The 17,633-nt window shown below is 33.6% G+C and overlaps 1 protein-coding gene across 5 annotated transcripts in view; it reads left to right on the forward strand.

The window, feature by feature from the left end:
- LOC143238745 (CREB-regulated transcription coactivator 1-like) overlaps positions 1-17,633 on the forward strand; it is a 68,570-nt gene that overhangs the window by 34,838 nt on the left and 16,099 nt on the right. For all 5 annotated transcript variants that reach the window (XM_076479260.1, XM_076479269.1, XM_076479276.1 and 2 more), the window contains 3 exons: positions 6,338-6,472; positions 7,030-7,284; positions 16,039-16,375. In XM_076479260.1, the coding sequence (XP_076335375.1) occupies positions 6,338-6,472; positions 7,030-7,284; positions 16,039-16,375 (727 nt within the window). The remainder of the gene's footprint in view (positions 1-6,337; positions 6,473-7,029; positions 7,285-16,038; positions 16,376-17,633) is intronic.

Below are 17,633 nucleotides of genomic sequence, written 5' to 3' on the forward strand. Positions count from 1 at the left end.
TATGGATAATGTTTCATATATGTGTATAAAGAGTTATGAGGAGTACCCTCTTTTCATTTCTAGAAATTATAGGGGTGCACATGGTTTTACAACAGTTATAGTTGTATGTAAACATGAATTAGAATGGACAACCATTATTCTGTTGCTAGTAGCAGAAGGCATGATATGAAGTTAAATGTGGAACAACATGTCAGTGGTGAAATACCAAAGTTAAACCTGGAATGACAGATCATGGTGAAATACCAAAGTTAAACCTGGAACGACGGATCATGGTGAAATACCAAAGTTAAACTTGGAACAACAGGTCATGGTGAAATACAAAAGTTAAACTTGAAACGACAGGTCATGGTGAAATACCAAAGTTAAACTTGAAAAAGTTAAACCTGGAATGACGGATCATGACAGATCATGGTGAAATACCAAAGTTAAACTTGAAGGTCATGGTGAAATACCAAAGACAGATCATGGTGAAATACCAAAGTTAAACTTGAAACGACAGATCATGGTGAAATACCAAAGTTAAACTTGAAACGACAGATCATGGTGAAATACCAAAGTTAAACTTGAAACGACAGATCATGGTGAAATACCAAAGTTAAACATGGAATGACAGGTCATGGTGAAATACCAAAGTTAAACTTGGAACAACAGTCATGGTAAAATACCTCCAAAATGCTTACAGAACTGAACAACACTGAACTTTCAGTAGATCAACTTATTTGTTACACACTCGTGTCATCTCAGAAGTCCAGTGATATTGTGATCTCTGTTTTCTGCTTTGATGAGGATAAGCTCTCTGATGATATTTCTATAATGTCTGCCTATATAAGTTGAATAAAAGGAGGACTATTTTCCCCCACCTTTTGTTTCTGTAGGATATAATATAGACACAACACACACACACACACACACACACACACACACATTTTAGTCCTGAATCTTCCCCACCATATCTGTTTATTATTAAATTTTAAAAAGATTGAACTATCATTATAACCCCCCAATCATTTCTCAACTAAAGGATGCTATTGAATAGAGATTTGAAGAATTCCTAAATGGGAATATTGAACAGTTATAATAGTGCTGTTTTCAGAAAAGTGGAGCTCATAACATGTTACCTGTTGTTATTATATAAAATATTCCTTTGATACAAGTTTACATCGTTTGTTCTGCAGTCGCCTTTAAATAATTATTGTTTCAAGTTTCATCAGGGATGGATATGGAGATGAGTACAGGTAATTATGACATCAGCTTGATGTTACAATAATTCACAGTAGTTTTACATTTTTATAATTATGACATCAGCTTGATGTTACAATTATTCACAGTAGTTTTATATTTTTATAATTATGACATCAGCTTGATGTTACAATAATTCACAGTAGTTTTACATTTTTATAATTATGACATCAGCTTGATGTTACAATAATTCACAGTAGTTTTACATTTTTATAATTAGGACATCAGCTTGATGTTACAATAATTCACAGTAGTTTTATATTTTTATAATTATGACATCAGCTTGATGCTACAATAATTCACAGTAGTTTTACATTTTATAATTATGACATCAGCTTGATGTTACAATAATTCACAGTAGTTTTACATTTTTATAATTATGACATCAGCTTGATGTTACAATAATTCACAGTAGTTTTACATTTTATAATTATGACATCAGCTTGATGTTACAATAATTCACAGTAGTTTTACATTTTTATAATTATGACATCAGCTTGATGTTACAATAATTCACAGTAGTTTTATATTTTTATAATTATGACATCAGCTTGATGTTACAATAATTCACAGTAGTTTTACATTTTTATAATTATGACATCAGCTTGATGTTACAATAATTCACAGTAGTTTTACATTTTTATAATTATGACATCAGCTTGATGTTACAATAATTCACAGTAGTTTTACATTTTTATAATTATGACATCAGCTTGATGTTACAATAATTCACAGTAGTTTTACATTTTTATAATTATGACATCAGCTTGATGTTACAATAATTCACAGTAGTTTTACATTTTTATAATTATGACATCAGCTTGATGTTACAATAATTCACAGTAGTTTTACATTTTTATAATTATGACATCAGCTTGATGTTACAATAATTCACAGTAGTTTTACATTTTTATAATTATGACATCAGCTTGATGTTACAATAATTCACAGTAGTTTTACATTTTTATAATTATGACATCAGCTTGATGTTACAATAATTCACAGTAGTTTTATATTTTTATAATTATGACATCAGCTTGATGTTACAATAATTCACAGTAGTTTTACATTTTTATAATTATGACATCAGCTTGATGTTACAATAATTCACAGTAGTTTTACATTTTTATAATTATGACATCAGCTTGATGTTACAATAATTCACAGTAGTTTTACATTTTTATAATTATGACATCAACTTGATGTTACAATAATTCACAGTAGTTTTACATTTTATAATTATGACATCAGCTTGATGTTACAATAATTCACAGTAGTTTTACATTTTATAATTATGACATCAGCTTGATGTTACAATAATTCACAGTAGTTTTACATTTTTATAATTATGACATCAGCTTGATGTTACAATAATTCACAGTAGTTTTACATTTTTATAATTATGACATCAGCTTGATGTTACAATAATTCACAGTAGTTTTATATTTTTATAATTATGACATCAGCTTGATGTTACAATAATTCACAGTAGTTTTATATTTTTATAATTATGACATCAGCTTGATGTTACAATAATTCACAGTAGTTTTACATTTTTATAATTATGACATCAGCTTGATGTTACAATAATTCACAGTAGTTTTACATTTTTATAATTATGACATCAGCTTGATGTTACAATAATTCACAGTAGTTTTACATTTTTATAATTATGACATCAGCTTGATGTTACAATAATTCACAGTAGTTTTACATTTTTATAATTATGACATCAGCTTGATGTTACAATAATTCACAGTAGTTTTATATTTTTATAATTATGACATCAGCTTGATGTTACAATAATTCACAGTAGTTTTACATTTTTATAATTATGACATCAGCTTGATGTTACAATAATTCACAGTAGTTTTACATTTTTATAATTATGACATCAGCTTGATGTTACAATAATTCACAGTAGTTTTATATTTTTATAATTATGACATCAGCTTGATGTTACAATAATTCACAGTAGTTTTATATTTTTATAATTATGACATCAGCTTGATGTTACAATAATTCACAGTAGTTTTACATTTTTATAATTATGACATCAGCTTGATGTTACAATAATTCACAGTAGTTTTACATTTTTATAATTATGACATCAGCTTGATGTTACAATAATTCACAGTAGTTTTACATTTTTATAATTATGACATCAGCTTGATGTTACAATAATTCACAGTAGTTTTACATTTTATAATTATGACATCAGCTTGATGTTACAATAATTCACAGTAGTTTTATATTTTTATAATTATGACATCAGCTTGATGTTACAATAATTCACAGTAGTTTTATATTTTTATAATTATGACATCAGCTTGATGCTACAATAATTCACAGTAGTTTTATATTTTTATAATTATGACATCAGCTTGATGTTACAATAATTCACAGTAGTTTTACATTTTATAATTATGACATCAGCTTGATGTTACAATAATTCACAGTAGTTTTACATTTTTATAATTATGACATCAGCTTGATGTTACAATAATTCACAGTAGTTTTATATTTTTATAATTATGACATCAGCTTGATGTTACAATAATTCACAGTAGTTTTACATTTTTATAATTATGACATCAGCTTGATATTACAATGGTACACAGTAGTTTTATATTTGTATAATTATGACATCAGCTTGATATTACAATGGTACACAGTAGTTTTATATTTTTATAATGATGACATCAGCTTGATATTACAATGGTACACAGTAGTTTTATATTTTTATAATTATGACATCAGCTTGATACAATAATTCACAATAATTTTATATTTTTGTAATTATGATGTCAGCTTGATGTTACGGTAATTCACAATAGTTTTATATTTTTATAATTACTTCTTGAATTAAAAAATTAAATTTAAGAAGATAAAAACAATATTTACAAAAAATACTTGGAACATTTTTTAATTTAATGTGTGGATATTAATATGTTTTGAACTTGCACTAATACATAAAAAAATAGATTAAAAAAACGTTTTTGAGTGTATACTAGAGCATTGTGCATGTACAGGGAGGGTAATTCATAAGTTACAACATATTTTTATTAAAGTGAAGTTTTATTTGATTTTTAGCTCAAATTTTAATAAAACCAGTTGAAATTTTTTCTCAGGTTTTCTGCAAAGTGCTAATTCTTATTAAATTAAAGGATTTAATCTATTATCACCTGAACTGAACAGGATATGACCAGTGCTCTCTCTAATTTTTTTCAATCTATTTGCAAAATGGATTTATTCATGTGTACCAGTATCAAGGTAATTTGTGTATGTGTACTGCCATTTTTTTGTTTTTTTTTTTTCCTGGGAAGGGGTTGTACCATTGACCCTATTGGATCATTAGGCTACTTTGCAGTGCTACCAGTTGGTTATTGTAGCTGTATCGACTGGTTGGATCTTTAATGCCATAGAACTCCTCACCATTACTGTTGGCTAGAATAATAAGTGCATGGCACTTTGATTGTTGTGCAGTCTTGCAACTGTGCAGCTTAGAGAGAACACTGGATATTACTATTAAACATCTTACTTAATTTTAGGATTTTCTTCTGCAATGAAGTATTTAATTATATTTTTATTACATACTTGTTAATCAGTGACCAAACTTATTTCTTACCTGGGTTTAATTTTATTAGGAAGTACCTAATTCACATAACCTGCAAACGTTTGCATGTGCAAAATATGGAATGTTAGATTCTAACATGAAAAAGTATTGATTCCATTTTACCTTGTTACTGTGCTAGAATAATTATTTAATTTCTAATCCACTCTGCTGCTGTTATTAAATTATGATGAACAAATTAAGAATACTGACCCAGCCCTAATCAGCAGTTCCATCTAGTGGTGAAATGACATAACTCTCCTGGACTTTATTTACTTCCACTGATTGTTTTTACTGATCCTAAAGACTAATGAAATGTGTTTATTTTTGATTTTATAATATTATATATTTTTATAATTTAAAATTAGTTAACTGCTTGTAATTTTATATAGTGTGTACAAATTCTGCATTATAAACTAACATGTCTTTTTTTCTTCTAAACTACTCACCGTTAAGTTTATACAATTAGGACAGCTGTGAAATAGCTCAGGTGTTACTTTAATTTTTCAATGAGTGTGATGATCTTCATGCACTTTTCAGTTTCTTTAAAGAAAATGTGCATATGTAAAACATTTTTTAAGAGTGAAAGTGTTAAGAACATATATAGATTTGGTATATAGTGAGATTTGTCACACCCAATGCTTGAAGTGAGGAGTGTATTATCTAATTTTGTGTATCCCTATTTCTTGTGCTTCTTGAGTAAGAATTCCAAACAGTGAAAAACACAATCACCCTTTTATGTATGAAGATACCCCTACTTCAAGCACTGGACCTATCTGTTCATTTAAATCTATATCATTAAGGTGTGTCAGGACTCAAGACATTTATTAAAGATTTTTAAATTTTTGCCATAAACTAAAATTCTACATTCTTTCCAGTTTATTTTGTCTTCCAGTAATGACAGTGTTCTGTAGGAGCCAAATAAAAAAAAATATCTAAATCATATTTATGTTCAGTTACTTTATGGTTTGCCAGTTATAAAAAAAAAAAAGAAAACTATCATAATTTTATTGGCTTGGTATGGCCAGGTGGTTAAGGTACTCGACTCATAATCTGAGGGCCGTGAATTTGAATCCCCGTCACACCAAACATGCTCATCCTTTCAGCTGTTGGGGGATTATAAAGCTATGGTCAATCCCACTATTCACTGGTAAAAGAGTAGCCCTAGAGTTGGTAGTGGGTGGTGATGACTAGCTGCCTTCTCTCTATTCTTACACTGCTAAATTACAATTAGGGACAGTTAGCACATGTAGCAATTTAAGTGCAAAATGTGCATTAAGTTTTATTAGATCTTGTAATGGCCGTTCATGAAAGTTCTGTAAAGTTTGTTTTGTGGAGATAACATTATAAAATATCGTGTTTTATTTTGTTGTACCTACCTGTGCATTAAAAAAAAACATCATTAAATGCACATGTACTTGTTTACATGAGTTAAAAAAAATCTAAATTTTAGGGGCATGAAGTCAAAGTAGTTTATTTTTTTAGGGTCTGGCAAAAGAAACAAAAGGCCTATCTCTAAATGTTTATACTCATCAGACTGAACTTGGTGTATATCCTGAACAACAGACTTATTCTACTTCTTCTGATTCTTATGGAAATAGATCAGGAACTTTATCCCAGGTGCCTTTATATTATTATGAGTTCACTGTTTTTTTATGTGATTTTATTGCCATCATAAAAATCTATATGAAATGTCATTAAATGTTCATCCATTTGATCCATGCCTAATTTGCTTTTATAAAAAAGTTATTGCAATATACATTAATATATGTATCATTTATTAACCAGTCTCAAGTCTTGTGATAAAGTGAAATATGTAAAGATACAGCTGTTAATTGAGGGATAAATTTAATATTTTTAAAATAATGAATTAAAATTGTGGATTTTTTTAGTATATTCAGCTGGTAGTTAACTGTAAAACTTTTAATTTTTTTTTCAAGAAAAATAAGATTTCTTCACAGAAACTGATCGAAAACTGCACCAAGTAGACTACTGACATATTGTTGTTTAAGTACTTGAAGCTATTGATAACATAAATAGTTGCACAAAGTTCTTGTCATCTTACAGTTTAAACTATTATAGCAGTTCCATAATGTAGTATAATCCTGGTCTCTTTTGATTCTTTATACCAATAAATACAGTATGCACACACACATTTTATTTTTATCTTCTTGTAGGTTTCTATTGGTTTTTATCATAGTAATGGCCTGCCTGACCATTCGTGCAGTGCTCCAACATCACCAGTGGCCCACAGTGTTTCTCCTGCAGATTCATGTGAATTAGGGTCCAACCTTTCCTTGAGCAAGAGCTCTTTCACTGACACAGACTATTACTTCCAGCAGCATCAACAACAAGCAACGTCTCTTCAACAGCAGCAGGAACAGACGAAAATGTTGAATGAAACAGCTGAACAGAAGGATCGGATTTCTATAGTGAGCTCATTCTAACACCTTACTTCTACTCATTAGATTACACCATATTGTATTACTTCTACTCATTAGATTACATCATATTGTATTACTTCTACTCATTAGATTATATCATATTGTATTACTTCTACTCATTAGATTACATCATATTGTATTACTTCTACTCATTAGATTACATCATATTGTATTACTTCTACTCATTAGATTACATCATATTGTATTACTTCTACTCATTAGATTACATCATATTGTATTACTTCTACTCATTAGATTACATCATATTGTAGTAGGAAAACTATTTGTGATGAAGTAAAACATTAACCACATTATGCAGTTTGTTGTAATATCTAGTTTTTGGTTAGGTATAAAACAGTTTTTAATACTCTAGAAAACTTTTTATTGGTGATTTAGACAGAAAGCATTTTATAATAATTATATTCATCAACAGTTTAGTAGTGTAATTTTGTACTCGTAATTGATTAATTTTCTGTAAAATGTAATTCAATAATAATACACAACACATACGTCATAATATGAAACATTTATTAAACATTTCGGAATCTTGAAAGTTCTGTTTTGAATACTGTAAAGGTACAAAACAAACCCTTCCAACTCTGCTGTTTTCCTCCACAGTACAGGAACAGGGTATATGATTTCTCTCTCCATTTTTAAAATTCCTTCAACAGCCAAACATGGTATTCAACCCTCCAACAAAAGAGAGACATCATATGTAAAATCTTGTCTTCCATCATTTTTCACCAAATCTGTTTTAATTTAATGATTTCATTCATGCTACTTACTTTTTAATTTTTGTTATACCTTTTTATATTGGAATTGTTTAATTATTATGCATTACATATTTTATCATATTTCTGTTGTACTTACCATTGTGTTTGTTTTGTACCTTTAGAGTACTGAAGATGGAATTTGAAAGATTCTAAATAATTATTAAATGCTTCACGTTATTACATTTCTATTTTGCTCTATTATTTAATTTTATTTAGAAACAATATCAGTGATTGTTTAAAATAGTAATTGCAGTAATGTATCTCCAACATTTCAAACACAGTATGTGTGTATATTTAAATAGTTGCTACAAATTTACACTAGGGGACTGATGATCAGTTCTGTTAGATTGTAAAATTAATCATTAGGTTAAAAATAATTTCAATTTGAACTTTACTTAAAAGAAAGAGATATTGGAACTGAGAAAAATATCAAGTATGTGTGTGCGTATTAGAGATACGTACTAACCAATGGTTACATCTGGATATCAACCAGAACCAATACTATTTTTGTAAGCTAATTAACTTGTATGTAAGTGAAAACAAAATAGTCAGTTTTTCTTTTTAAATTAAATATTTCATTTTCTGTGCTATTTAAATTCAGGCATCATTAACAACATAAAAGAAATACTGTTTTTTAAATTTAAGTAACTTATTTCATTCATTAATTTTACACTATCACTATTTGTGGTAGCCAGAAACATGAATACTGACACTGTCCACTACCAGTGCCAATGTAATAATTGGTGCTTCTTCAATACATAAAAAAGGTTGTTCAAATTTATCTCTTCTATTTTAAAATTAAATAACTAAAGAAGTACAATTATGCAGTTTTCGATATCTTATAGCTCAGGTGGAACATGTTTTATTGTCAAGTCGATAAAGTTCTACATGTGCACCATTATGCACATGCTGTCAGCATGTCTAACTGCTACACAGTTTCAGTCCATGTTTGCAACAACATGTCCAAGTTACAGTGGTGATGGCATCTGTTATCCTGGTCTTTTGCTTTGTGATGTTTGTCATAGGTGTGTGATACATAATATCCTTAACATACCCCTGAAGAAAGAGGTCTAGTGAAGTGATGTATGATGAATGGAGACCATGGAATTGGCCCACTTTGGCAAATTCATCACCTTGAAAATGCTTGATCTAGGAAGCATCTGACCAGCAAACTCCAGAGATGTGGAATATGATGTTGTTGTAAGGTAATCCATGGTTGCATATCCTCCAGTTATGTGACCACAGATTGTTGCAGCATGTCAAGGTACTTCCAGTTATAGGCCCGACATGGCCAAGCGTGTTAAGGCGTGTGTCTTTTAATCTGAGGGTCGCGGGTTCGCATCCCAGTCGTGCCAAACATGCTCGCCCTTTCAGCCTTTGGTAAAAAAGTAGCCCAAGAGTTGGCGGTGGGTGGTGATAACCAGCTGCCTTCCCTCTAGTCTTACACTGCTAAATTAGGGATGGCTAGCACAGATAGCCCTCTAGTAGCTTTGTGCGAAATTCAAAAACAAAATAAAACAAACTTCCAGTAATTGTGCTGTCAGCAAAAAAGAAAGGACCAATAATCCTTTGATATGTGATATTGCACCAAACAATCACCTTTGGGCTATCATGCATAATTTAAGTGGTGTTATAAATGGGTTGTTGTTGCTTCTTTGAGGCTCAAACGTAGACATTATGACGGATCACTTTGTCCAAGGTATGAAATATAGCCTCATTGCTAAATAGCACAAAAGCTAGAAATGTGTTGTCTTTGTCTATTGAGCCAAGGAGGTTCACTGCATATGATTGCAATGCCTGTACAATCCAAAGTTTGTGGGCATGAAGATGAAGTTGTTTGTGTATATGACACAGAACAGTGATATTTTTCGTAAAGTTGTTTGTGTATATGACACAGAACAGTGATATGTTTCGCATCTTATGTCCTTGTGAAGCACACAGAAATGATTTTCATGGGCTACATCGAAATGATTCACATACTTGTTCAATAGATTTATTAATGACACAGGACCTTTCGACTCCTGGTCACTGTAACACACTGCTCATCTCTAAGAGATTCTTCATCCACTCCAGAATAATTGGGTTCAATAGTCCTTTTTTCCTGAACTGGTGTCTACATTACAATCACTGACTTTGTCTGTGAAAGCCAAACAATGCATTGAGTCTTTTTTGTGTTTTTGCATTGTTGCTGTTTTATGGGATCACACTACTCATTGGAGTGGGAAAAAAAACAACAACCAAAAAACATGACAATAAAAGCTGTTAGTTTGGCTACAAGATGTTGAAAAGTGTGCAGTTGTATTTATTTAACTATCAAATCATAAAATGGGAAAGACAATTATGGATCATCCCTGTGTATAATTCCTGGGGCTGCCTTACTACTATTTTGTACATTTAATTAGAAGTTTATTAAGTGTTTTTTATATTTTGAAAATGTTAATACTTGTTTGGTTACTTAACACTAATTTTCTCATGCAACATGCATGTGTTAAGTATTTGCATACATGATAAATTGTTGTATTGTAAGCAAACGTAGTGCACCATTGTTGCAGTATTCTCATATTAACTGATTTTTGAGCAAGGTTGAAGTGAATTTACTTTATAATTGCAGAATCATGGAGGATAGTCACAGTGTAAGATGGAGTTTAAATAAATTATTGAGGTTGAAACTAAGCGGATAAACATTCTGGACATCTAATATAAACTGTAGTGGGTCTGCAGGCTTATAATGCTAAAAGAAAATGAGTTACAATATCTCCAATGGACACAGCATATGCTGCCTGCTGTTTAAATTTGTGCCTAACAATAAACAAACATATGTATTTGAGTTTCCTTACTGCTGGATTGGTGAATTAATTAATATTTGTAATATTTTGAAATGTATATTCATTGAACAATTTATATTGATAACCATACAGAACTTGGATAGGTTTGTATTGACTAAACCTTGCATTATTTCCTAAACAGAACACTTTTGGTTTACCCATAATCTGTTTTCATATAACATACAAAGGTTGTAATCTCAATGTCCATTTGGCCACTGAGGGACATTGCTGTCAATCTACACAATTTGCAAAGAAGATACAACTTCCTTGAGAACATCAATGAAACAACCCAACAGTTTTTTGGCCATTTGCTTAAGCCAAAATTTCATATAACTAGGCTAAAGGAATTTTTAGGTTTTTAATAATTCCTCACCTGTTGTGTGATAGTGGGTTTTCTCATAATCTCCCATTTTTTCCCAAAACAAATTATTATGAAACTCTTGGATTTAATTCTCACAGCCTAAGCATTGAATTTACAGATCCCAGCCACAAGGTGTTGTACCTCATTTTCTTATATTACATTCTCTTTTGGACAAACCTTTAAGGCAAATGCCTCCCTTTTTCATTCAAAAGGGACTAGAGGGACTTGCTGGCTCTCCAAAGTCAGTAAAGAAGCATCAGTGTGGTGAAATAATGGTAGAAACATCCACATCTCAACACAGTAAACTCCTATTGCATTCAAAGCCGATTGGGGGAATGTAGCTATTGAGGTTACACCTCATGCTACTTTGAATTCATCATGAGGAGTTATTGTTGTGAGGGATTTGAAGAACATCCCCGAGTCAGAGATTCTCACTGGTTTCTCCACCCAAGGAGTTTCTGCAATGAGACGTATCTCGACTCACAAAGATGGAATTATAATGCTGACCAATGTCCTCATTCTGACATTTACATCACCATGTCCACCTGCCACCATCAAGGCAAGTTATCTTAATTGCAGGGTAGAGCTATACATTCCAAACCCTCTCAGATGTTTCCAGTGTCAGCAGTTCGGTCACTCGAAGACATCATGTCTTAGTTCCTTGACGTTTGGTCGTTGTGATGGCAAGGAAAACGATGCTTATGAGTGGGAAATGGACCCTCATTGCATCATTTGCAATGGCTCTCACCCATCCTACTTTCGTTCTTGCACTAAATGGTTGGAAGAAAAAGAGGTGCAGCATTTGAAAATGATTCATGATATTACTTATCCTGAGGCTTGCAAGTTGCTGTCCACCACTTCATCTCGGACATATCCTGCTGCACTTTGTTCTACAACTACAATGGGAGTGCAGACGGATCTCTCTGTTCTCAAAACAAATGAAAAGTCGTTTGGCCTCCATGATTAAAAAAGTTGATGAATCAACTTCAACACTTATCTCTGTCCCTTACATACATTCCAGCAAACCCCAAGATCCACATCCTTTGGTTCCAGGTACAGGCATTTCCTTGGATACATCTTCTTCTCCCACCCCAAGATGCAAAACAATCATTCGTTCACGTTGTCAGTCACTGGAATCCTCATCCAACAGCAAAGACCTGCCCAGTTGACCCAGGACAGGATCCATGGAGGTCAATAGACCTCTCTCAAATAAAGATAGTAAAGAAAAAAGACATGGTCATAAACAGAAGGGTTCTCCACCCAGCTCATTTGAACATAAATAAAAATGGCCACCTTGATAAAATTGAATGTAGAGTTTTATGTTCTAATCTGGATGACATCAAAACACTGATTGCTTCCTACTGTCCTGTATATCTTTTCTTACAGGAAACATTTCTGAAACCTGCTGATACAGTCACCTTTTGGCAGTTTTCTTTGTACAGAAATGACAGGCTATGTGATGGACAAGTGCACGGAGGGGTGGCACTGTTGGTTGATCAGCATGTGCCCACCCTGTCTTTGTCACTCAACACACCCTTGGAGGCTGTAGTCATCTGTGTTTCTTTGGGCTGTACCATTACCGTTTGTTCTCTCTAACTGTCACCTGGAGAGATGTATAATCAATCAGACCTTGATGCTCTCGTTGAACAGTTGCCATCTCCCTTTTTAATCCTGGGGGACTTTAATGAACATCATCCCCTCTGGGAAAGCGCTGATATTGATAGGAGGGGTTGCTGCATAGAGCATATGCTCTCTAATCACAACCTTTCTCTTTTCAATAGTGATTCTTCTACTTCTTTTCATGCACCTAATCAGTCCTTTACTGCAATTGATCTTTCAGTTTGCTCCCCTTCACTATTCTCCCACATTTCATGGAGGGTTGACAATAATCCATTTTCCTATAATTTTGAGACAAGACTAGACATGGTCAATGCCACCCGATCTGCATGCCCCAGTGGAAGCTGGATCAAGCAAACTGGTTCTCTTTCACTGCTCTTGCAGAACTTGATCCTGTCATCATCTGTAAGTCATCGATAGACAACCATGTGGCAACAGTAACTGACTGTATTATACAGGCATTCCACTCAATATATTCCTGAAACCTCAACACATTTTCCACAATATCTCATCCGTGGTAGAATCATGCCTGCCATATTGCACAAGAGGCTCAAAAATAGGCCTGAGATACTTTTCATAAATATCCCACACTCTCCCACAGCATTGCTTTCCAGCATGCTTGTGCACATGCTCGATGGGTAAGATGTCAAAGCCAAAAGGAATCTTAGATTAAGTTCACAACCAGCATATCTTCTACCACCAGTTCCAAAGTCATATGGGACAAAATTCGAAAGGTCAATGGGTAATATAATTCTGTCCCCCTCTCGATCTTCCTGTCTGATGGCCAGAAAGTGGTTGATACCCATAGCATTGCTGATACTCTAGGTGAAAGCTTTTGCTGTGTATCTGGCACTTCTGCTTATTCCTCCACCTTCTTAGCCATCCAGATTCGGGCAGAGCGTTCACCTCTTTCTTTTTGAGCTGATTGTCCCTATGACTATAATCATCCTTTTACGCTGGTGGAACTCAAACTGGCCTTTCATTGGTCTGGCAGTACATCAGTCAGACCTGATGATGTACACTATGAAATGCTACGCCATCTGTCTCCTGCTTCTCATGCTATTTTTCTGATTGTTTTTAACTGGATCTGGCAGGAGAATGTTTTTCCTGATGCCTGGTGCTAGGCTATTGTCCCACCTTTCCCTGAGCCTGGGAAGGATCCCAAGATTCCTTCAAACTACCATCCAATTGTTTTGACGAACTGTCTCTGTAAGACCTTAGAGAGAATGGTTAATGCTTGTCTTGTTTGGTTCCTTGAATCAAACAAGCTCTTCTCATTCATGCAGTGTAGGCTCCAACAACAATGCTCCACCATGGACCACCTGATTTGACTTGAAACGTCCATCAGAGAAGCCTTTTTCAAATGACAACATCTTGTATCAGTATTTTTTGACATTGAGAAAGCTTATGATTCGACTTGGAGATATGGCATTTTGCGAGACCTCCATATATATGGGTTACATAGCCATTTGCCCATTTTAATTAAAAAATTTTTAATGGACAGGAGATTCCAAGTTCATGTTGATTCAACACTTTCCCATTCTTTTCTACAGGAACTTGGAGTTCTTCAGGGCTGTGTTTTGAGTGTCACACTTGGGGCTTATCTTTGACCATAAGCTGACCTTTATACCACACATCAAGTAGCTAAGAGTCAAATGTGCAAGAGCACTGAACATCCTCCGTGTCCTCTTTTCCACCAACAGGGGAGTGGATTGATGTTTTATACTAAAGATATATAATGCTCTTATTCAATTGAAATTCGACTATGGATCACTGGTCTATGGCTCTTCCAGGACCTCAGCCTTAAAGATGCTGGACCCCATTCATTATCAAGGATTTCAGCTCTGCACTGGGACTTTCAGCACTTTCCCAGTTCAGTGCTTACCCATCGAGTCTCATGAACCTTCATTGCACCTCTGTTGTTTCCAACTGTCTTTATTATATGCTTCAAAACTTTGTTCCTTACCAAAGCATCCCACCTGGGGTTGTGTTTTCCTTCTTCGGTGGGCCATACTTTTTTAGAACAGATGATCTGCCATTGCTCCTTTCTTAACTGCTGTCAATAGAGATAATTATTTTAGGATTTGAAATACCTGACACAAGAAAACTAATCACTGATTGCCTTTCTGCACTTGTATAGGCTTTACATTGTGATGGCACTTTCTGATTGGTTAAATGATAATCATAATGTAATATTTGCCTCAGGCCCAGCATGGCCAGGTGGTTAAGACACTCGATTCCTAATCCGAGGGTTGCGGGTTCAAATCCCCGTCGTACCAAACATGCTCACCCTACCCGCCGTGGGCGTTATAATGTGACGGGCAATTCCACTATTCATTGGTAAAAGAGTAGCCCAAGAGTTGACAGTGGATGATGATGACTAGCTGCCTTCCCTCTAGTCTTACACTGCTAAATTAGGGACAGCTAGCACAAATGGCCCACGTGAAGCTTTGTGCAAAATTCAAAACAAACCAAACCAATCTTTTCCTGAGATTGACAGCCACTGGGATGATAGTTTATGAGTGGATGAATAACCATAGTGTAAGCTATGAACACAAGATCTTACTTAGTTTCAGTCAATTTCTCATAATAAAGGGGTGACATACCCATAGTATTTGTTATTTACACCTTACTTTCTTTACCATCTCTATGATTATTTTCAATAGTGATTACAAATAAGTAAATATATATTATATATATATATATAAAATGTGCAAATATTAGAGTTTTCAAACATCTTGGGAAAATTATTATAAATGTGGTATTTTTATAGCTTATTCATAGACTTAATTTGTTTAGTGTCTTAGAATGTGTTAAATCTCAAAATGATTGGTTTGTGAAATTATGTAGACTTAAGATATACAATATGAAATACATAAAAGTAAGGAAATTGGGTATCTTATGCAACTAAATATTTAACAGTCTTGCAACACCTGTATGAAATGGTTGTATTATTTTGATGTATTTTTCATTACATCTGAAAACGTTACTGATAAATTGACTTCTTTTTTGTATAGTTTATTTCATGAATGATATGACAAACTTACATAACATTTTACTTGTGTAGTTCACATTAAATTGTTGTTGGTTTAGTGAGTGCTGTTTTTGTTTAGGTGTTATTATCTAGTCTTATAATTTCATGTACTATTATACTTTATTTTGGCAGCTTGCTGACAACACTTCTTCTGGGACTGGCAACAGCCCCATGTCACAGACTGCCTCTGGGGTTGGATATGTGGACATTGTGAGACTGCTTGATAAGAAGGCAGAGGTTGTAGAAGGAACAAAATTACTCTATCCTGATGTGTTTGCCCAGGGTCTTCTGGGTGATCAGGAGACTCTTGAGATGGCCATCCAGTTCTATGGCATGGTTTCATCAGGATCAGAAGCTTACGTACAGTCTCCATCATTTTTGTCTTCTTCAAATGTGTTACCTTCAAATCATCCCACTACTCCTAAAACTCCTCAAACACCCACTAGCATTCCTGATATTGTTCTCACAGGTATTGCTGAACGTAAATTGTTTTATAAAAGTATTTGTGGTTTTAGAGATAGAATTTACAGCCTTTACTATTAGTGTATTGTGAACATCTTTGGAAGCCACTGATCAAGAAACAAGGTTTCCCAGTAACTCTCCAGTCACGATTGAAGTCGCCAAAATAATAACTACTAAAACAGTTACTGACTTAGAAAACTAAACATGCTGTTAAAAAAAACGTTTTCTAAGAAGTGTACATTCTGATACAGTACTTACCTCCTCTTACAAGAGTAGCTATTCTCATTCAGTATGGCCCTCTATATGGGAAAGTTTTCTCTTTACACATGCCAAAACACTTCAGCTCCAAGTTTTCTCTTTACACATGCCATAACACTTCAGCTCCCCTCCTGTTGGAATTGGCAGTGATTAAGTTTAGAAATTTCTCATCTTTCGTTCCTGTGCCTCCAGTCTAATTCATCTGAAACTACTCTTCAGACCACGGGTACAGGTGACCTATTGGGGGAATTCTTGTCATCATCATTTATTTGTGGGAGTTTAAGTGTTGTATGGGCTACTTTTGTATTTTTTCTTCAATTCCTCTTTCTCCTGTGCCTTTCGTTCCTTACCGTACTGATGAGGATCTTGATTATTTGTTCCTACTCTTTGGAGTTTGCTATGCCTTCCCACACCTTCCCTGTTTCTGTTCAGCCCTTGCCAATTTTTTTTATTATATTTATGTTTTATTTGTTACCTCTAAATGCTATGATCCTCATATTTCCCCTTTTACATCATTCTGCCTACCAACCTTAATTGGTTTTTCACCCATCCCCTGATATTTGGATTTGCATCATGTGTTTTGCCTCCTTTGTGTGTGATGGCATTAGCGTAACTATTATTTGGTTTGTTTCTGCCTGTTGGAGGGTTGGTCCTGAATTTCCTGTACATGTCACAAGTGCCATGCATTCCTGTCTTTGTTTCACCATGCCAATTTTGTTATGGTACCTATCCTAAATCAATCTCCTGTCAGGGTTTCTGTACTGGATCCCTAAGGGTTTTCTATGGATACCCTCTCCTGACTGACTTTCACGTTGACCCATTCGTTATCTTCAGCTTTGGCCCTGCATATATGGTTTATTTGTTGTCAGGTCCTTTTGGGTCATGATGCTTTAATTTCACAAACACATTCTACCAGCTCTTTATCTTTGGGTTCTTCTTGAATCACATTCTGTGAAGAGTGATGCCTAGCCAGTTAGTATTTAACAACAAAATCTGCATTGTATGCC

Source organism: Tachypleus tridentatus, chromosome 2, assembly GCF_004210375.1.
Source record: "Tachypleus tridentatus isolate NWPU-2018 chromosome 2, ASM421037v1, whole genome shotgun sequence".
Lineage (NCBI taxonomy): Eukaryota > Metazoa > Arthropoda > Merostomata > Xiphosura > Limulidae > Tachypleus > Tachypleus tridentatus.